The 22,199-nt window shown below is 27.4% G+C and overlaps 3 protein-coding genes across 3 annotated transcripts; 2 read left to right on the top strand and 1 right to left on the bottom strand.

Moving 5' to 3' along the window:
* The first annotated feature begins 246 nt into the window (after positions 1–246).
* On the top strand, positions 247–3,679 carry LOC112783428 (B3 domain-containing transcription factor VRN1). The gene is made up of 6 exons (XM_025826371.1): positions 247–402; positions 1,307–1,901; positions 2,032–2,183; positions 2,310–2,559; positions 2,988–3,109; positions 3,254–3,679. The coding sequence occupies exons 1-6, from the start codon at positions 298–300 to the stop codon at positions 3,497–3,499; spliced, it is 1,470 nt and encodes a 489-aa protein (XP_025682156.1). The 5' UTR covers positions 247–297; the 3' UTR covers positions 3,500–3,679.
* A 436-nt stretch (positions 3,680–4,115) lies between these two features.
* Positions 4,116–6,802, top strand: LOC112783425 (uncharacterized). Its single transcript, XM_025826367.3, has 3 exons — positions 4,116–4,359; positions 4,504–5,205; positions 5,954–6,802. The coding sequence occupies exons 1-3, from the start codon at positions 4,264–4,266 to the stop codon at positions 6,635–6,637; spliced, it is 1,482 nt and encodes a 493-aa protein (XP_025682152.1). The 5' UTR covers positions 4,116–4,263; the 3' UTR covers positions 6,638–6,802.
* A 508-nt stretch (positions 6,803–7,310) lies between these two features.
* LOC112786615 (B3 domain-containing transcription factor VRN1-like) lies at positions 7,311–8,509 on the bottom strand. Its single transcript, XM_029296228.2, has 3 exons — positions 7,954–8,509; positions 7,755–7,840; positions 7,311–7,657 (listed from the first exon to the last, which is right to left on the bottom strand). Exons 1-3 carry the CDS (start codon positions 8,507–8,509, stop codon positions 7,442–7,444), a joined length of 858 nt encoding a protein of 285 aa, XP_029152061.1. The 3' UTR covers positions 7,311–7,441.
* Between the last annotated feature and the right edge of the window lie 13,690 nt (positions 8,510–22,199).

Below are 22,199 nucleotides of genomic sequence, written 5' to 3'. Positions count from 1 at the left end.
TTATCAATTAACTTCGTATAACTCTGCAATCAATTATGAAGGAATCGGTCCTAACTTTTCTTTTAATTTATTAAATTATATTAAATATATATTAAAATTATTTATACATATATAATACATATAAAAATATAAAATTTATATTAAAAATAAATTAAAATATATATATAACTTATTTTAGTACTCACTTGTTATTTTTTTAATTTAATTGTTATCCCAAAATAAGGTTATTTAAGGAATACCGGGTGACAGAGACTTTCAGCCTCAACAATAGTCAAATCCATCCATCATTCGTTTGCTATGGCTTCTTCTAGCTCTCAACAAAACAAGCAGTCTCCTTCTACTTCTACTGTGATTTCTTTCTTTAAGATTATTCTCAAACAAGCTCTTCAAGATGATGACTTTGTAAGCATTTTCTCTCGTCTTCTTCGTCTCATCTTTTTCTTTTAATCTGTTTATCTTTTGAGATATTATTTAGTTAACAAAAAGTTTCTCTCTTTATTTCTCTGTATATAATTTTTCTCATTTATAAACATTTTCTTCATAGAACAACACACATGCATGGCTTCTTAGCTGAAAATATAGTAATAGTAAACTCCTTCTTCTTGTTATCTAGATCATTTTTTATTTACAATAATGTATGCTTAATCATAATTAATTTTGTAGCAGAAGTACATAAAAATAAAAAATACATAAGATGAATGAAAACCTAAAAACATATTTGTTAGATGGTTACATTTTATGTACTCCGTATGTATTCTTACTACAAAATTAATTACGATTAAAAAATGAAAAATGATCTAGGTAACACTTTCACTCATCATAGGACATATTGCAGTGATTTGAAAAATTATCATATTCATCATTTTTTCGTTATGCATGAGTTCTAATTTTGTTATTACTCATTTGGTCCCTACCAATTTTCATGTTGGACAATGCCTTCTTTTAACATTTTTTTTATTTCACTCCTAGTCTCTAATTATGCAAATAATGCTGCAAAATAGCCTTTTGAAATTTGAAATTAGTCTCTCCTTTAAAACAGGTGAAAGATTAATCTTTACCTACATACAAAATTTAGGACTAATATGTTTGGACTATTTTACTGCACTATTTATAATTATTAGTGAAGGATGAATTGGGAGTTTAATGTTATTATTATATGAAGATGATAGTCGAAAATCGTTAAATAGTTTGATATATTTGACTAAACTATTTAACATAATACATGTCAACATCTTGGTGAAGACATACTAATGTGTGTCACCTTATTGTTATTATGGTTGCTAACGCCAGATTCATAACACTGCAGAAGTTACCAATAAAGTTCACTGAAAAACATGGTTCTGGCCTATCAAATCCATTGTATCTTAAGCCTCCGGATGGTACTGAATGGAGAGTAGATTGGACTAATCAGGATGGTGAAATTTTGTTTAAAAAGGGTTGGAAAGAGTTTGTTGCATATTACTCTCTTGATCATGGCCATTTGTTATGGTTTGATTATAATATTGGAACTTCTCACATGGAAGTACACATATTTGACATGGGTTGCCTCCAAATAGAGTATCCTGACAATGATCAGATCAAAGAGCAGCTGCCACGCAGAGATCAGCAGTCAGTGAAAAGGCCAGAAGAACAAAAAACTAGACATGTGGATAGCAGTCCCAGCACCCAAAACATGAGACTTAACGAGGGACCGCAGAAGAAAAGATTGAATGAATTGCCAAGAGAAGTCCGGGGCCAACCGACTAAAAAACTGAGAGCACTAGTGTCATCTGCTTCTAAAAGTAGACAATTGGAAAATGACACACAAATCAGGGATGTTGAAAGAAGCCTCAATTCACACGGTATTAAATCCAAAGAGAAAAACCGTGAGATGCTAGTGTCTGTCAATCAAGATTATAATGGTACGTGTCTCATAATTGGATCATCCTTTCCTTTTGTGGATTCAACCGTTGTTGTTTTTGAGTTACAACTTGTAACTGCTTTGTGTACATTACAGTGGTAGTTTCTCATTCTTTTTTTCCTATGTACAAGGCAAACGGAATAGAAGAAGAAAAGATTCTGAATCTTCTATTAGGCCCTGTCCTGCAAGACCTGAATCTCTGAAAGAAGCTAAGAAGTTTAAGTGGGAAAAGCCCTCTTTCATCATCAAGATAACGCAACGGTCTCAAACGAGAGCACCATGTGTAAGTATAGGTGAATACATATATCATGTTGAAAATTATGTATCATGTGAACTTGCATGTGCTATTATTCTTTCAAACTTTGTGTCTTATTTCTAACCATGATGACATAAATATGATGTGCTGCAGTACTTTTCAACTAAATTCTTCAGAAAGTATTTTGAAAATAATCCACAAAATGCAAATATAAGGTTTGGAAAGAAGTTGTTCCCTGTTAAGTTGATCTATAGGCCATCATCATGTGTTGCCTTTATCTCTGCTGGTTGGAACCTTTTTGCTCGAGCTAGTCAATTACAAGCCGGAGATGTTTGTTTGTTTAAGCTCATCAATAGAAAGGATCCGGTGTTTGATGTTCATATTTGTCGTCGACAACGCCGCGGTAAGGCAATTGTTTAAGAATTTGTTGTTCTGTAAAAAATTAAGATATTAGTACAAAATTGAAAACATAATTAACTTTAAAAATGGAATAGAATTAGCATTATTCTCATTAAAAAAATTATATTAAAAATTAATTGACCCGTGTTTGATTTGGAGTACATTTTACAAATCTCTAATTCTTCCCTTCCTTAAAACATTTATAGCAGCAGAATTTTAATCTTAAGGAAACTATTGTTAGTTCTGCTAAGAATGCAGTTAGCTTATGAATGCAGTGACTATGTATTTGGTCCTTAATGTAACCACAATTTGTTATATAAACTAATCTTATGCTAAAATTTTTGTTGTCTCCAACCCTATAGATATACTTGTATCCAAAACTCTTCACAAGTAAAATTCATGCTAATTTTTTACAATTCTTTTATGTATCAGAGTCACTTTCCAAACCAGTGACTCATGTGATTCAGCTCCCAAAAGAAGTTAAGGAGCTCAACTCACAGAATCCCTCTTTCATGGTCAAGATAAGAGACAGTGATCCAAGGAGATCAAGGCCTGTAAGTTTACTTCAATACATTTCATCGATGACAAAACATAATATGCCATGCAAACTTCTGAGTGCTAGTTTATACTTAGTTTCGCAAATTGTAAGTTTATAACTATTTTTTAACATGGCAATTCAAAAATGGAATGTGATGCAGAACTTATCAGCTATCTTTTACAGAAAGTATTTTAAAAAGAATCAGCAGGATGTAAAATTACAGTTCGGAAAGGAGTCGTGGCCTGCTACGATAATCTACAATCCGACATCGAAAAACAGCTTTATTTCGGCTGGTTGGAGCTCATTTGCTAGAGCAAGTAAATTAGAAGCTGGAGATGTTTGTGTTTTTGAGTTCATCAATGAAAAAGATCTGTTTGATGTTCATATTTGTAGAGCCCAATGCTAGGCTAATGTATTATAACTTCACGAACTAAGAGCTCATAATTCTTAAATAAGGTTAATTTCATGAAGAATGTATCACCTTTTTTTTTCTTTTCTGTTGAATCAAACTTCTACTGTATTCAATCCTTTTTGGTTTGGACCAGTTATATATATATATATGTATGAACTAAGTGTTTTAATTTTATTTCTTGTTTTGGCACTTCATGATTGCATTGTTATCTTCTCAAAGTGAAAGACAAGGTTGTGTTTGGTATAAGGATAAAAAAAAGTGAGGTAGAATTTTTCATGGATTTGATTCAAAATTGTAATTTACCTATGAATCTAATCCATGAATGCAGTAAAATAGTATATCATAAAAAAAGATTGAAGATTAATAAAATCTAAAATAATTATAATTAATTTTATGTCTATTATAATTCCAATATTTGTAATATTTTTTTTTTAGAATATTAATATATACTAAATTTGTGCTTTCTATTTTGAGAGAAATTTTTTTTATTTATCAAATAAAATTTATAAAAATTGGAGAGGTTAAGAATTCTTTTAAAATAATTTTTTAGTCTTTTCCACATTTAAGAACCTTATTGATACATTAAAGATAAAACCATTTTTAACTACCACTAGCATTTTAATCCTCTATAATTAAGAGTTCAAACATAGTTTTTGGTTTATCACTTCTAGTTGCACGGTGTGTGTGTGTTGTTTTTTCTGTTTCATGTGTATATATAAGTACGTGCTTATAATGAAGTAGCGAGTTGGTCAACATCCATGGCTTCCTCTAGTTTCCAAAGAAACAAGCATTCTCCTTCCTCTGCCGGTTTCTTCAAGATTGTTCTCAGACAAAACCTTGAAGATGGAAACATTGTAAGCATTTTCTTCACTTCATATCCTCTTTACTTATAATATTATTTAATGCATGCATTTCTCTTTGTGATTTTTCCCTTGTAAGGGTTTCTTTCATTTATGCTTATTACTAAGACTAGTTTCATACTTTCATTTGAATTGCAGGAGGTACCAAAAACGTTCAGTATGAAATATGGTGACAGTGTTCCAAATCCAGTGTATCTGAAGCCTCGAGATGGCACTGCATGGAAGATAGATTGGTCTGAGTATGATGGTGCGATTCTATTTGAAAATGGTTGGAAAGAATTTGCTTCATATTACTCTTTGGATCATGGCCATTTGCTGTGGTTTGAGTACAATCAAACTTCTAACATTGAAGTACACATTTTTGACAAGACTTGCCTTGAAATAGACTATCCTTCCATGGATCACATCAGCGATGATGATTCGATTGAGATCTTGAATGAACTGCCGCCACGAGGCTGGCCGAGGAAAACAGAGAAAGCAGCACCAAAGACACCATCTCCTTCTACAAGTAAAATGTTCACAAGTTCTGCCACAACTGAAGTAGACCACATTGATGATGACAACATGGCTAAGGTTGAGAATGAACCGCCACGAAGAGGCCGAGGCCGGCCGAGAAAAACAGAGAAAGCAGCACCAAAGACACCATCTCCTTCTACAAGTAAAATGTTCACAAGTTCACCAAGAGGCCGAGGCCGGCCGAGGAAAACAGAGAAAGCAGCACCAAAGACACCATCTCCTTGTACAAGCAAAATGTTCACAAGTTCTGCCAAAACTAAAGAAGTGAAATGGTGCCCTGAAATACACTATCCTTCCAAGGATCACATTGATGATGACAACATGGTTAGTGCTCCCACTGAGTTTTAAAAATTTTATATATAGTATATAATAAAAATATTTTTTTTGCGCCCCCCCCCCCAAAAAAAAAAATTAGATAAATTTGACCTCATCTACTTTATTTATTTTTTGGGTTCACAATATCTATATACAAATAAAAAAATAAGAGATTAAATGGCTTTATTATATTATAAAATATTATATTTATTATTTAATAAAATAATTAAATAAATAATATAAAAAACTAATAATCATAACCTATTTAATTTAAATTTACCATATATTAATTTTACTATACTACTAACTCTGATTCATCTTTTTATATGATTCTATTTAAGATCTTCTCGAGAGTTAGTTCATATATATGTGTGAAAAAGATTAAACTTTTATACTCTATTGTATGTTTCTTTTTTTCTTATTCATGTGATTAGTTTTATCACAAAATTAAAAAAAAAATTATAGCCAAAGCAGCAGCAATAGTGTGTTATGTATATATGATTTTACTGCTACTTTCACGAGGGATTTTTTTATTGTTTTATGAATTGATTTTAAAATTGTATTTAATTAGTGAATTTGATTTTAATTTTAATTTTATGATGTTAAATTATTAACAGATTATTATTTAAATAATTATTTTATTATTTTAATTTATTTGTGAGATAATTTAAAAATTAATTATAATAATAAATATAAAAATAATTATCATGTTATATATATTTTCATTCCGCTAATAAAATTTTCTGGATCCATTAAGGTTGAGAATGAACCGCCACGAAGAGGCCGAGGCCGGCCAAGGAAAACAGAGAAAGCAGCATCAAACACACCATCTCCTTGTACAAGCAAAATGTTCACAAGTTCTGCCATGACTAGAGTAGTGAAATGGTGCCCTGAAATAGACTATCCTTCACGAAGAGGCCGAGGCCGACCGAGAAAAACAGAGAAAGCAGCACCAAAGACACCATCTTCTTGTACAAGTACAATGTTCACAAGTTCTGCCAAAGCTAGAGGAGTGAAATGGTGGCGTGAAAAAGACTATCCTTGCAAGGACCACATTAATGATGACAACATGGTTAAGGTTGAGAATGAACCGCCACGAAGAGGCCGAGGCCGGCCGAGAAAAACAGGGAAAGCAGCACTAAAGACACCATCTGCTTGTACAAGTAAAATGTTCACAAGTTCTGCCAAAACTAGGTGCCCTGAAATAGACTATCCTTCCAAGGACCACATTGATGATCACAACATGGTTAAGGTTGAGAATGAACCGCCACGAAGAGGCCGAGGCCGGCCGAGGAAAAAATTGAAAGCAGCAGCAGAAGTATCATCTCCTTCTACAAGTAAAATATTGATGAGTTCTGTCAAAACTGGAGATGTAGAGAAGGCCCCTGATAAACAAAACTGGATGCAGTGTTGCAAGAATGAAGCTAGTCAATCTGAATGAAGAATGCAGTGTTGCAGTGTTGAAAGCAGCGTACGCATATATTCCAAATAAAATATTTTACATATGGTGTATTGCATTTCATGTAACTATGCATTAAATATCTTATTGTTCTTAGGCTGTGTTTAAATTTCGTTCAAATGAATAAAAATTACTGTGTTGTTTGAAGCTTGAACTTAGCTACAAGTAACTTTTATGCAAATTTTTATGGTGTACATGTAAAGTTGTTCAAGAGGCAATGAAGTTCAAGTCAAATAATCCCTCTTTCTTAACCAAGATAAGGCAAACTCAACTATCTGGATCTTCACCAGTAAGTTATACATTTATCTCTATCAGAAACATTTTACGTTTGTTTAAATATGACATAATAAACTTGTACCAATTTACCTATTATTCCAATACAATGAATTAAAAAAAGTTATACACTCATTAAAAGTTATTTACATTGGAATTTTTTATGGAATTGCTGCAACTCTGCAAATAATTAGTAACTTTCTAAATAGTGACAAGTATAATAAATGAGGGAGAATGAGTGAAATAGGATCCAAACCATAAATTGCTTTGAAAATAAGTAGTTGGGCAACTTTTGATTAGGTACTTTGTCCAAATAACATCTTATACTACCGACAATATATAATTCTACATGTATTGTTTCTGCATGGATCACTTATATATTTCTAGTTATGGTAGTAAGGAGATAACACTGCAATGCAACCATTTAGTATGATGAAAACTATGACTCTGTTACAACTCTTGATCCCCGAACATACTCCATTGATCTGCAACACAAGTAAGCAAAGCCATTCGCTAATCATGGCTACGACGAATATGAACCTTAAGATCTGGACCTTGTCTGTTAATGAGCTCAAAGATACAAACATCTCCGGCTTTTAAGTTATTTTCTTCAAGGAACAAGCGCCAATTAGAGATCAGGGCATTCTTCCTATTTGGATAATAGATCAATGTTGCATGCCACTGCTTCCTGTTCTCGAAGTACATCCTGAAGAAACAAACTGGAAGATTCTGCAATCATATCAGAATATTTCATCATCATGGTTCACAACAGTCTCAATTTTGCATGACATACAAAGTTTGCACAGAGATAAATGAATCAACTTACTGCTGGTGATCCTGTTTGGTGCATTTGCTTAATCTTTATGACAAAAGAAGGATTTTTCGACTTGAACTTCTTTGCTTCTCTAATAACTTCTTTATGACAAAAGAAGTATTTATGCATTTTAGCAACAAAGAAAATAAAAAAATTAAACAAAATCAGTAGAATCCAAAAAATGAAAGAATGATGAGATTATGAAACAGACCATCCATATCTGGTCTGGCACGTTGAATTATTGGAAGCTTAAGATCTGCTGACTCTTCAGATTGACCATCTTTTTCATTCTCGACATGCTGCTTCAATTTTTTTGTATTGGGATTTTTATCTATATCTTTAGTTTTGATGGCACTTTTCATTATTTTGCTTGTAGAAGTAGAAGCACGTGATTGCTTTGGTTCTGCTATCACATTTTTCTTCGGCCGGCCTCGGCCCCTTCGTGCCGGCGGTTCATCCAAAATCTCAACCGAGTTGTCATCACCGATTCGGCCATTGGAAGGATAATCAATTTCGAGGGCACTCATGTCGAATATGTTTACTTTGATGTTAGAAGTTCCATTGTACTCAAACCACAACACATGACCATTCTCCAAAGTGTAAAATGTAGCAAACTCTTTCCAACCGTTTTCAAACAGAATCTCACCATCATGATTAGTCCAATCTATTCTCCATTCAGTGCCATCTGGAGGCTGGAGTTGCACTGGATTTGGCATATCACCACCATATTTTCTACTGAACTTGTTTGGTATTTTCTGCAATGCCATACTTATCAAAACTCACCATAACAAAACTTGATTCGACTCACTCTATTTGTATCACTCAACCTCTTGACAACTTTCTAAGAAATTAGTGGTGAACGTGGATCGATATCCGCAAAACACAAAATATTTTTAAAAGCTTATTTTTATTAAAAAAATATTAATAAAATTTATTTTTTTTATTATTTTAAATATGTTTATTCTTAAAATAATATTAAACATACATTTTTTAAATAATAAATTAAAATAATACAACATATATGATAATTATTACTTGAAATAAAATATAAAAAGAATATTTATTTATTTATTTCTTTATTTTTGCGGATACGCAAATATGCTGATCAGATATACGAATATCTACCTAAAATTCGCAATCCGATCTGATTAGTGTGCTGATCCGATCCGATAGTCTTACACATCGAATCTATATCCACAATTTTCAAATCGGATTCGGATAAATACTGTTGTAGATCGGATCCGATCTATGAACACCCCTACGAAGAATTATCCTTCCCTAACAGCAGCTTTGTTGATTCAGTTACTACTCTAACTAACTAACAATAAAAAATTTAAAACTAAAAAAGCATAAATATTGAGGAGCATATTATGCTGGTAAGAAAAGAAACCATGCATGTGTGTGCTTGTTACCTCACATAGAAAATATGACAAAAATAGTGAAACACAAGAAGTATACATAAAAAAATTTTGTATGTGTAAAATAAAAACAGTGAAAGATAAAAAGAGGATAGGAAGGAAAGAAAATTCTCACAAGATATCCATCATCAAGGCTTTTTCTGAGAACAATCTTAAAGAAACGGATCACAGTGAAAAGAGAATTCTTGTTTCTTTGAAAGTTAGAGGAATCCATAGTTATGGATATTCTTCTTATTCACAAAGAATCAGTGTATATCTTAAATAAGAAGACAACGTATTAAAAAGAACAAAATAAAGTTCTTTTTTTCATAAATTTCAGGCATAATTTTTGGATTTTATATTTAATTTAAATAAGAACAAAATTAAATTCCCTATTACGTGCCTGAATTTCATACCGGATTTTATTTTTTTAATTTTTACATTTTAAGTAATTTGAATCATAGTTGTAAAAACCGGACCGGACCGGCCGGTTCGACCGGAAAACCGGTGAACCGGACCATGTACCGGTCCGGTTTAGTATACTAACCGTTTAAGGAATTAAACCGGTTAAAACCGGTACGAACCGATTAAACCGGTCAAAACCGGCACGAACTTGAACCGAACCGGTTCGGTCAACAAACACAGTCAACAGTCAATCCCGCGCATTGATGATGTCATGCTGATGTCAGCGTGCGGGTTGGGAAATTTTTTAAAAATATAATGCAAGGCAGGAGTCGAACTTGGCCCTTCTCAAAGGGAGACCAAGCTAACTACCACTACACTACTTTGTTCTTTTAGAATACTTCATGCCTTTATAATATATATTGTATGTTATATAATATCCTAACTAATATATATATATACAAAAATACTTAATTCAATATTTTTTATTTCAATATTTTTTAAATTAATTATTTTTTAATTGAAGTACAAATTAATTAATTTTAAAATAAAATAAAAATTACTTATTCTAAAAAAATAAATTTATATATAATTATTTAATTATGTAAAGATATTTAGACTTTAAAATTACTCTTTGGATATAGTTTATAGATTGTTATTCTTACTGTGTCCAACTAAGATATTATTATAGTAGTACGGACTAATTTTATGTCTATCTTTCTATTAGTTATTTATAGAATTTGAGACTTAATTATTCTTAAAATATTAGTAAAAATATGTATTTTAAATTTTAATGTTAGATTTTTTATTATTTTATATTTTTTATTTACATGAGACCGGTTTTACCGGTTGGACCAATAACTCATCGGTTGAACCAATAAACCAGTAAACCAGTAACCTGACCGGTTCGATCACCGGTTCGGTTCTGACAACTATGATTTGAATAAAAAAAAAAGGATAAAAATCAAAATAAGATCTTTTGAATGTGTCTAAATTTTATACATAATTCCTAAGTTTTATAACTATAATAAAATATTTTTTAGATATCACTTTTGATGTATACAGTAACTAAACTCATTTAAAATTAAAACTTGCTTGAGAAATCATTTTTAAAATAATACTGGTATGTGGTATCGGTAACAAAAAACTGTATTATTTTCGTAATCCATTAAACCTATTAAATAAAGTTAGATGATGTTTATTTTTTTGGAAGCTAGAAAAAGTTATAGCCAAGAATGATTTTCTTGTTTACAACTTAGATTTTAGAATAATTTGCACATTTAATTTAGATAAAAAATTAAAAAAGAATAAAATAAGATTTCTGTTATGTGCCTAAATTTTATATTGAGTCCAATTTTTTCTATTTCTACTTTTTAAGTAATTTGAATAAAAATAATAAAAATCAAAATAAAATTTGTTGAATGTGTCTGAATTTCAGATATAATTCTTGAATTTTATAACTCTAATAAAATATTTTTTATGTATATTTTTTACCTTTACAGTAATTAAACTCAATTAAAATTAAAATTTGTATTAAATATTATTTTTTTAAGTGATGCTGGTTTGATATCTGTAAAGAGAGACCGTATCATTTTCATAATTCATTAAACCTATTAAATAAACCTAGATGATGATTATTTTTTTTGAAATTAGAAAAAGTCATAGCCATGAATTTGTTCACAAAAAATCAGTGGATATCTTAAATAAGAAAACAACATATAAAAAAGAACAAAATAATATTCTTTCTATATGCATAGATTTTAGTCATAATTTTGAGATTTTACATTTAATTTAAATAAAAGATTGAAAAGAACAAAATTAAGTTTCCTATTATGTGCTGAGTTTCATTTTTTCTATTTTTACATTTTAAGTAATTTGAACAAAAAAGGATAAGAATCAAAATAAGATTCTTTGAATGTGCTTAAATTTTATACATAATTTTTAAGTTTCATAACTCTAATGAAATATTTTTTAGATATCACTTCTGACCTATATAATAACTAAACTCATTTAAAATTAAAACTTGCATGAGAAATCATTTTTAAAGTGATACTAATACGTGATATCAGTAACAAAAAATTGTATCATTTTCGTAATTAGTTAAACCTATTAAGGCTCAGTTTAGGTAAATAGTCTAATTAAGCTCTTTTTAAAAAAATAACTTAAACAATAAATAGTTATATTAAAAGTAGCTTATAAATAAGTTATTTTGTATTTGAATTTTTAGTTTTAAAAGTATTTATTTTATAGAAATGTGATAAAAAATAGTAGTATTATGAGAGAAGTTATTTTTTAACTTCTCTATAAACTCATAAATAGCTTCTTAAAAAACTGCAATTTTGTTTTGAAACTTACACCAGACATTAATACTACTATTTTTCATAAGTCAAAAATTAAAAAAAAAATTACTTTTAAATTTTTGCAAACGGGTCCTAAATAAAGTTAGATGATGCTTGTTTTTTTTTTGGAAACTAGAAAAAGTCATAGCCAAGAATAATTTTCTTTTTAAGAGAGAATAAGTAAATATCTCTAATAAGTAGACAACATATAAAAAAGAACAAAATAAGGTCTTTGTACGCGCCTAGATTTCAGGCATAATTTTTTAATCCTACATTTAATTTAAACAAAAAATTAAAAAAAGAACAAAATAAAATTTCTGTTATGTCCCTAAATTTCATATTGAGTCTCTTTTTTTATTTTTACTTTTTAAGTAATTTGAATAAAAAATGATAAAATTAAAATAAGATTGTTAAATGTGCCTAAATTTCAGATATAATTCTTGAATTCTATAACTCTAATAAAATATTTTTTATGTATCATTTTTTACTTCTACGGTAACTAAACTCAATTAAAATTAAAACTTACATTAAATATTAATTTTTTAAGTGATACTGATTTGGTATCTGTAAGAGAGACCGTATCATTTTCATAATTCATTAAACCTATTAAATAAACTTAGATGATGATGTTTTTTTTCGAAACTAGAACAAATCATAGCCATGAATGTTCTTCTTATTCACAAAAAATCAGTGAATATTTTAAATAAGAAGACAGCATATAAAAAAAAACAAAATAAAGTTCTTTCTATGCGCATAGATTTTAGTCATTATTTCGAGATTTTATATTTAATTTAAATAAAAGATTGAAAAGAACAAAATTAAGTTTCCTATTATGTGTTGAGTTTATTTTTTTCTATTTTTACATTTTAAACAATTTGAACAAAAAAGGATAAGAATCAAAATAAGATTCTTTGAATGTGCTTAAATTTTATACATAATTCTTAAGTTTTATAACTCTAATGAAATATTTTTTAGATATCACTTTTGACCTATATAATAACTAAACTCATTTAAAATTAAAACTTACATGAAAAATCATTTTAAAGTGATACTGATATGTGATATCAGTAACGAAAAATTGTATCATTTTCGTAATCAGTTAAACCTATTAAGGCTCAGTTTAGATAAATAGCTTAATTAAACTCCTTTTAAAAAAATAACTTAAACAATAAATAGTTATATTAAAAGTAGCTTATAAATAAGTTATTTTGTGTTTGGATTCTTAGTTTTAAAAGTGCTTATTTTATAGAAATGTGATAAAAAGTAGTAGTATTATGAGAGAAGTCATTTTTTTAACTTCTCTATGGGTTTGTTTGGCTGAACTTCTAAAAAAATATCTTTTTTTAAGTTATATTTTTTTAAAAGATCTTATAAAAAAAAGTAAAAGTAATTTTATGTTTGGATATCTCATGCAAAAATATCTTTTTATCTATCAATTATATTTGGGTATAATAATATAAAAGTACTTTTTTATTTATTTATTATATGTAAAACATATTTTTTTGGATGATGCTTGTTTTTTTTGGAAGTTAGAAAAAGTCATAGCCAAGAATAATTTTCTTGTTAAGAGAGGATAAGTAAATATCTCTAATAAGTAGACAACATATAAAAAAGAATAAAATAAGGTCTTTATACGTGCCTAGATTTCAAGCATAATTTTTGAATCCCACATTTAATTTAAACAAAAAAAAACAAAAAAAAATTTCTGTTATGTGCCTAAATTTCATATTGAGTCCCACATTTTTCTACTTCTACTTTTTAAGTAATTTGAATAAAAAATGATAAAAATTAAAATAAGATTAGTTGAATGTGCCTGAATTTCAAAAATAATTCTTGAATTCTATCACTCTAATAAAATATTTTTTAGGTATCACTTTTGACTTATTCAATAACTAAACTTATCTAATATTAAAACTTGTATTGAATATCATTTTTTAAGTGATACTGATATAGTATCAATAACGAGAGACCGTATCATTTTCATAATTCATTAAATCTATTAAATAAAACTAGATAATATTTATTTATTTATTTATTTATTTATTTGAAGTTAGAGAAAGTCATAGCTATGAATATTCTTCTTGTTCACAAATAATTAGAGACATCTCTAATAAGAAGATAATATATGAATAAAAACAAAATAAGGTTTCTTCTATAAGCATAGATTTCACGTATAATTTTTGGATTTTATATTTAATTTAGACAAAATTAAAAAAAAATAAAATAAGATTTTTTGTTATGTGTCTAAATTTCATACCGAGTTCCACTTTTTTCTATTTCTACCTTTTAAGTAATTTGGACAGAAGGTAAAAAAATAAATAAAAAATTTGCTAAAAGGGCCTAAATTTTAGATAATCAGTGGATATCTCTAATAAAAAGACAACATATAAATAAACAAAATAAAGTTCCCTTTATGCACATTGATTTAAGGTATAACTTATGAAAAATATTTAATTTAGACAAAAAAATAAAATAAAATAAGGTTCCCTCTTATATATGTGCCTAAATTTTAGATTGAGTCTCATTTTTTTTAATTTTTACTTTTTAAGTAATAAATGATAAAAATTAAAATAAAATTATTTGAATGTGTCTAAATTTTTTATATAATTCTTGAGTTCCATAATTTTAATGAAATATTTTTTTGGTATCATTTTTGACCTGTACAGTAACTAAACTAATTTAAAATTAAAACTTGCATTAGAAATTATTTTTGAAGTGATAAGGATATGTGGTATTAGTAGCAAGAAACCATATTATTTTCTTAAGGTTTAATTACTATGTTAGTTCCTATAGTTTCGTAAAATTTTTAATTAGGTTCCTATACTTTTTTTTCCTTTTAATTGAGCTTGCACTAATTTTTTTTTTACTTAGGTTCCTACACTTTTTTTCATTTTATTTGAATCTCTGCACCAATTTTTCTAGTTAGGTTCCTGTACAATTAATAAGTCAATTACTGCTAAGAGAGACCTAATTAAAAAAAAATTGGTGCAGGAACCCAATTAAAAGGAAAAAAAGTATAGAGACCTAATTAAAATTTTTTGTAAAACTATAAGGACCAATAGAGTAATTAAACTTTTTCTTAATCCATTAAACCTATTAAATAAAGGGGGTCTTTTTACGCGCTAGATTTCAGACATAATTTTTAAATTTTACATTTAATTTAGATAAAAAAAATTGAAAAAGAAAAAAATAAGGTTCTTAATATGCCCATAGATTTCAGACACAATTTTTTAAAATATTTAATTTAGACAAAAAATTAAAAAAAAATAAAATAAGTTTCTTTGTTATGTGCCTAAATTTTATTTTAAATCCCATTTTTTTTTTCTATTTCTACCTTTAAGTAATAAATGATAAAAATTAAAATAAGATTCTTGAAATATAACTAAATTTCATACATAATTCTTGATTTGCATAATATTAATAAAATATTTTTTAAGTATCACTTTTGACCAGTACAGTAATTAAACTCTTTAAAATTAAAATTTACATTGAAAATCATTTTTGAACTAATACTGATATGTGGTATCAGTAACGAGAAATCATATCATTTTCTTAATCCATTAAACCTTTAAATAAAGAAAGTCATTTTATGCGCTAGATTTCAGATATAATTTCTAAATTTCATATTTAATTTAGACAAAAAAAACTTGTTCTAAATTGTCGGTCAATTATTTTTCTTGTACAGTGTTATTTACTTGTTCCAAAGCATGCATATCTAATTTTTCAATTTTTTAGTTAGTTTCCCATATTCCCATCATACGGCTCATTATTTTTACAATTTCGCTAGGAAACCAACATGGGTATAGCCAACAAACATTTTTAAACTACACTCTATACTCATTAATTGTCATTAATTGATGATTATTTAAATTTTAATTTTTAAAGGATACAAAATTAATGATTATTAATTACCTCTTCTTACTCTAATTTACCTTTTACTATTTATCAAGCAAATCCTAATTTCTCTTTCTAAAAAAAATAATAAAATATAAGATAAAGAATTATCCAAATCCTAAGAAAAAACATACAAAACACAAAAAAAAAATCATTCAAAACTAATAAAAAAAATCATCCAAATCCTAAAAGAAAAAACATATAAAAATAAGAAAAAAATCATCCAACACTAATAAAAAAATTCTCCAAATCGTAAATAAAAAAATGCATTAGCTAAAAAAAACGCATCCACTTAGTATAAAAAAAAAAGAATATTCACATGAGACTAACCAAATACAATTCATTTGCATGGAAAAAAAATGAAACAACATCCTCTTTTCCCCCACGTACCTTGGAAACATATTGAATTGCAACCTCACACTCAAATGTTCATTGCCTTCCCTTGAATTATTATCACTCACATCAACGACGGGGCTATTCAATCTTCGTTCCGAAATTGATTGGTTCATGGACGAATGCTCTCTATCGGAAGCCATATAATGCGACGTCGACTTCTTTGTGTACAACAGCTCGGCGGGAAGAACTCTCTAACCACCGCGAACGACTTCGTTCAAAGATGCAGCCGCATGGTGGTCCTTGCGGCGGAAGGTGATCAAGCAATGAACAACAATGGCATCCCGATGACGAATGGTAATGCTAATAGCGGCAAGAACAGCAGAGCACGGCGGAGGTGGGGATTCGGTGGTCACGCGGCATGCTGGTCCTTGCAGCGGAACGTAATCAAACAATGAACAACAATGGAACCCCGATTAGGAACAATAACACAAAAGGTGGCAAGAACAGCGTAGCACAGTAGAGGTGGGCCTCAGTGTTCACGTTGTTGAGGACGTCAGCAGAATGAATTAAGCACAACAATACACTTAATGCGTAGAAAGAGGAAGAGTCCTATCAGAACCGTGAATCATGTTCCAATAATTAGGCGGTTAATTGCAAATCCTATTTTTTTAAAATAATCATTAATGAGGATGATTCAAATTAACTAATAAATTAAAATTAATATAATTAATTGAGTAGTTCAAAATGGCTAGGTAGAGAGTTAGTTCCCTAGACTTTTCCTTATTTTTAATATGACAATGAAGTGTGTGTAACGCTGAGTTATGGAGGTATGAGGGGTTAATAGAGTGTTGTGACGGCATTAGATTTTCGAAGTTAGGGGGAAGAAATCGGACCGTTCAATCTTTTTGCGGCAGAAGGGGAACACAAATCGGACGGTCCAATTTGAGTGTGCAAAAAAAAAAAATTAAATATGGTAATTAGACGGTCCAATTTCATGCATGCTATAATTTTGAATTTGTATATGACTAAAATCGGACTGTCCGATTTCATGCATGCTATAATTTTGAATTCGTATATGACTAAAATTGGACGATCCGATTTTAGTTCTTTATAAAATTTAAACCGGTTAAAGAGCGGTCGGACTGTCCGATTTTTGTTTTTATATATACCCACTATTAGCTGAAGTCTCCATTTTTCTTTATCTCTCAATTCTCTCTTCTGAACCCCTCTGATTCTTTCTTCTTCTTCTTCATTGTTTCAACAGCAATTTTACTAAGATTGAGAGCTTTTGATGTGAATGTATCATAATGGATGATAGAGTGATGTTAAAAGTTTATTATCATAGACATATTTTGTTATAAACAGTTGAATGAGTGAAATTTGTTTGTGAAAATCTGTTAGATATCGTTATTCCACTCACATTGTCATTTGAAGAATTAAAAGGTGTAATTTGTGAGAAAAATGAATTCTCAAATATCTAGGAGAGTGTCGTGCATTTTGTACAGGTATCCTATATCCGTATTTGGTGGGTTCATTCAGTTTCAAACCAAATATGTAACCGATGAAGCGAGCATGCAACATATGTTTTCAGTGTATATGGAAACTCCCTCACAGATATCGTTCATCGAGGAGAAGCTTGAAAGTAACTATGAGATCGTTGATCCAGGTGGAGACAAAGATCAGGCTAACGGCACTATGGAGGCAGATGTGGCAGAGGTGGCAAATGCACTAGTAAACCAGCATACGTTTGTAGAGCCTACTTTCTTGCGGTCGTTGAATTTGCAGACCATACATGCACTGAAATTTTTTCAGCATATGAATGCAGGTATGTATTTTTATGATAGATAAATATTACAAATTGATTAGGTAGCATGACCAACATGTGATCTATAGAATATCAATTGATCATGTAAGATTTTTTTATTTAGTAAGTAGTATTTGATTGATTGTTTTTTTATTAATTATTTATGTATATTTTATAATTTATTATATATTGTGATTAATAATTTATTATTACTTATCTATATTTATATTTTTGAAAACGACAAATGTTGATAGATTTTATATTTATATTTATATTTATATTATTAGTTATTTATAAGGCAAGATGCATATATAAATCAATTGAAGCCAATATTACACATATCTACCAAAACAATAAACGTTACAAGGATTTACCAAGTATTTTTATGTAATTCGAACGAGACTCATTGAATTATAAAATTCAATACTAATTTAAAGCAGTACAATTCGAATTATGCATGAACAAAATGTCTTAGTAATTCGAATGAGGGTGAATCGAATTACATGCATGTGAATACAGCTCTAATTTAAAGTGAACTCATTGGAATTACCACCAAGTAGCAGCCGAAGGTAATTCAATTTGGTCTCATTCGAATTATCAATGAATGTCCTATAAATATAGTTCGAGTTCAGTTTTTTTTTAATTCATGGAATATAAAATATAAATTTTTTTATTTTAGATTATTAATTTTTTTAATAAATTTATTTAAATTATATCACAAAAAAATATTTTATTCCATGCAAAACATTTAAAAAAATAATTTAAAAGATGTTAAAAGTACTATAAAAATTTGTAATGTTTCAGTGACTTAAATAAATACATGCATGTACTCAAATTTTAAATAAAATATTTTACATAGTCAATAATAATTTCAAAATTAAAAACTTTTTACTTCAATGTTTCTAAGGTTTATTTTAAACTGCCAACAGATAGCCATTTTTTGCACTTTTTTTTATTGCAATTTAAAATTTTCGTGTACCAGTACTTGTATTATAGGGTATACCAGTTGTATTATTAGTGGATTATGATTAAATGAATATAAATTTAAATTTAATTATTTATCTTATCTTGAATCTTTATATTAGAGGATTATTTATTATCTTGATAAGTTTGCAAACTCATTATCTTATCTAATATTTAGAATAAATTTTATCTCTATATTTTAAAATGTATTTGTCTCGTTATCTAATATTTAGTATAAATTTTATTTTTATATTTAAAAATTTATTTATATTAATTATCTACTATTTTCAAATGTAAAAAACTAAAAAAAAAATTTGGTTATTAAAATCGACGGCATTATTGTCGATTTTTAAATTTAACATAGACAAAAATAAAAGGCAATGTTGTCAATTTTTAATTTAAAATAGACAAAAAAAAGGAAAATAGACGATGTTGTTATCGGTAATTTAATAATTAAATCGATAGTTAATTTGTCAATTTTAATAAATTAAATATCGACACTTAGGTTGTCGATTTTAAATAATATTATCAACAGCCTGGGTGTCGCTTTTTTTAAGTATGTAAAAATCGTAATCTTATATTATCGACACAATGGTTGTCGATTTTATTGAAAGTTTATTGACAATTTGAGGAGCCGTCGATCTTATTATATTTTAAAAAAATCTACCCGTTTTAAAGCGATGGCTAGTACTGTTAATTTTACCATCGATTTTTAATATATCGATGTTTTTGTCATCGATTTGGCCCTCGATTATAATAGTATTTCTTGTAGTGAATATATCAATTTATATTTTAACAAAGCAGTTAAAATTTGATTATTCTAATCGTAAGTTATTAAACATATATTGAAATTTAATAACATAAAATATTTTAAATTGGTGACTAAATTGAATAATAATTAAATTAGTTTCCAACTTTTATCTAATAATCAATTTGGTCTATAAATGGAGAAAATAATCAAATTGATTTTATAATTTTATCTAATGATCAAACCCTCCTATTTAAAGTTCAATTTTTTTTCCAAATAAGGTTAGTTAATGACATATCTCATATTATCAATTAATTAATGATAAAATGTAATTAATTACTCTCATATTTTTTTTAAGTAAAGATTTAACACAGTTATAAGTGAAATATGTTATAAAAAATAAAATAAAATACAAAACACAAAACACAAAACAATAAACAAAGTAGAATAAAAGTTAAACCATAAATTTATAATGTACTTACACATATTCTATCTTATATCTATTTTTTTAAGTATAATATCTACACTATTAATTTCAGATTATTCATTTATTTAAATAATACTATTATATTTTTTATTTTTTAAATTCACTAACACATTCACAAAAGATAAGAGAAGTTCTAATAACTTAATATATTTTCATTCATATGAATTTTGTAATATTTCATGAATTTAGTAAAAATTTTGACTAGTTAAATTCTTTATTTAAATTTGCTTTAAATTTTTTAAGTTTAGTCATCAACTTGAAGCTTTCAATTCATTTATAATTCTTCATTTTTTTATAAATATTATGTTATCTTGCATTAAAAAAATAACTTACATTCTTGTAGTTTTTACTATCTAATTTAATTTTTACTTTTAATTAAATTTAATTTCAAATTTTTTCAATGTTCGTGTGAGTGAACACCAAATTTTGTCCGATCCAAGATAATATTTTCCAAAAAAAAAAAAGAGAGTAGTTGATAGTTTAGTTTGCACTTATTATTCTGTATAAAAAACATTCAGTTCTATCGATACCAAAAAAACAAAACAGAAAAATTAAAAGAAAAATAGAAGAAGTCTGGCCAATATAGCCCAATATTCCTGAAGACCAAAAACGAAGGCTCAATATTTTTTATTGGACTTCAACAAAATTGCTTCTATGACATCCAATCAACAAACATGCGAATTAAACCTGTTGAAAAAAATGTCCAAAAAAAAACTGTTAGAGAAAAATAATAAGATATGATAGCAAGAGAAGAAGAACATCAAGGTGAATGATTCAATGGTCCGGCATCTTTTTTCACCAACGTTGGTGAAAGTTAACTATTCTCTTACACCGCTAGGTTTTTTGGTTCAGTTCTTTTTTAAAAACTATTGAGCCTTATAATAGCCCATTTATTAAAGCCCAATTAGCCTAATAAATTTTTTCATCCAAAAAAACTAATAATTTTAGAATAGCATTATATTTTTTTTGGGTAAAAAAATTAAATTAAAATACTGAATTAGTGATAATATAATATAAAATGTTAAAATAAAATTAATATTTTAACCGAAAAAATGAACAAAAAAAAATTTATTTTTTAAAATTAATTTTAGTTTGATAAAAATACACATTTTGAAATAAATGACAAATAATTCATGTATTTAATTCAGCATTTTGTTGGGTTATCTAAAAAATTTATTTAAAAAATACATATAAAAAATAATAAAAAATGATCTTTAGACTATTTTTAATATTTTGTCGCATAAAAGATACAGAAAAATCATTTAAAATAAAATTGCCAAATTAAAAAGATAATTTTTTTACTCTTTTAAATAGACTTGCAAAAAATTATATTAATATTTATAATATTTTAAAATATATCTCCAAATATTTAATATATATTCTTTCAAATTAAAATATTCTTAAATATAAAGTATCATTCCTTTTTTTAAAAATTATTTATCAAAAATGAATTCTTTTCATAGAAAAAATAGTAATTTTTTCTTAAAAAACAAGCATAGCGAGGATATCAAAAATTTATTCCACAAAATTATTATTCAATGAAAGTAATAAACAAAGAAATAACAAAGGTTTTGCAGCATAATGAATCTTTATACAATAATTATTTTGGCACTATACTCTCTTATTGTAGAAATATTTTTGATAAAATTCAAAACATATCAAGTATCTCATAATTATTTTTAAAATATAATTTTAATTTGACAAATTTTTAAAACATGTCATATATCTCATAATTTATAAATATCAATATATTTTTTTGTAAATCTGTTTAAAGATTAAAAAATTATCTTTTTAATTTGGTCATTTTATTTTAAATATTTGTTTATATCATTTACATGACTGAAAAAATATTAAAAAAATTAAAAAATAGTAAAAAAAATCAATTTATTAATTTTTTTATATATACTTTCCAAATAACTTTTTAAATGACCCAACAAAAAGTTGAATTAAATACATGCATTATTTGTTATTTATCCCCAAAATGTATATTTTGTCAAACTAAAATTAATTTTAAAAAATAAAAATATTGTTTCTTTTGTTTTTGGTTTATTTTTTGCGGGTCAAAATAATAATTTATTTTAACATTT

This window comes from Arachis hypogaea, chromosome 20, assembly GCF_003086295.3.
Source record: "Arachis hypogaea cultivar Tifrunner chromosome 20, arahy.Tifrunner.gnm2.J5K5, whole genome shotgun sequence".
NCBI lineage: Eukaryota > Viridiplantae > Streptophyta > Magnoliopsida > Fabales > Fabaceae > Arachis > Arachis hypogaea.
The sequence above is the reverse complement of the archived record's forward strand: the minus strand, read 5'-3'. Positions and strand labels throughout refer to the sequence as shown.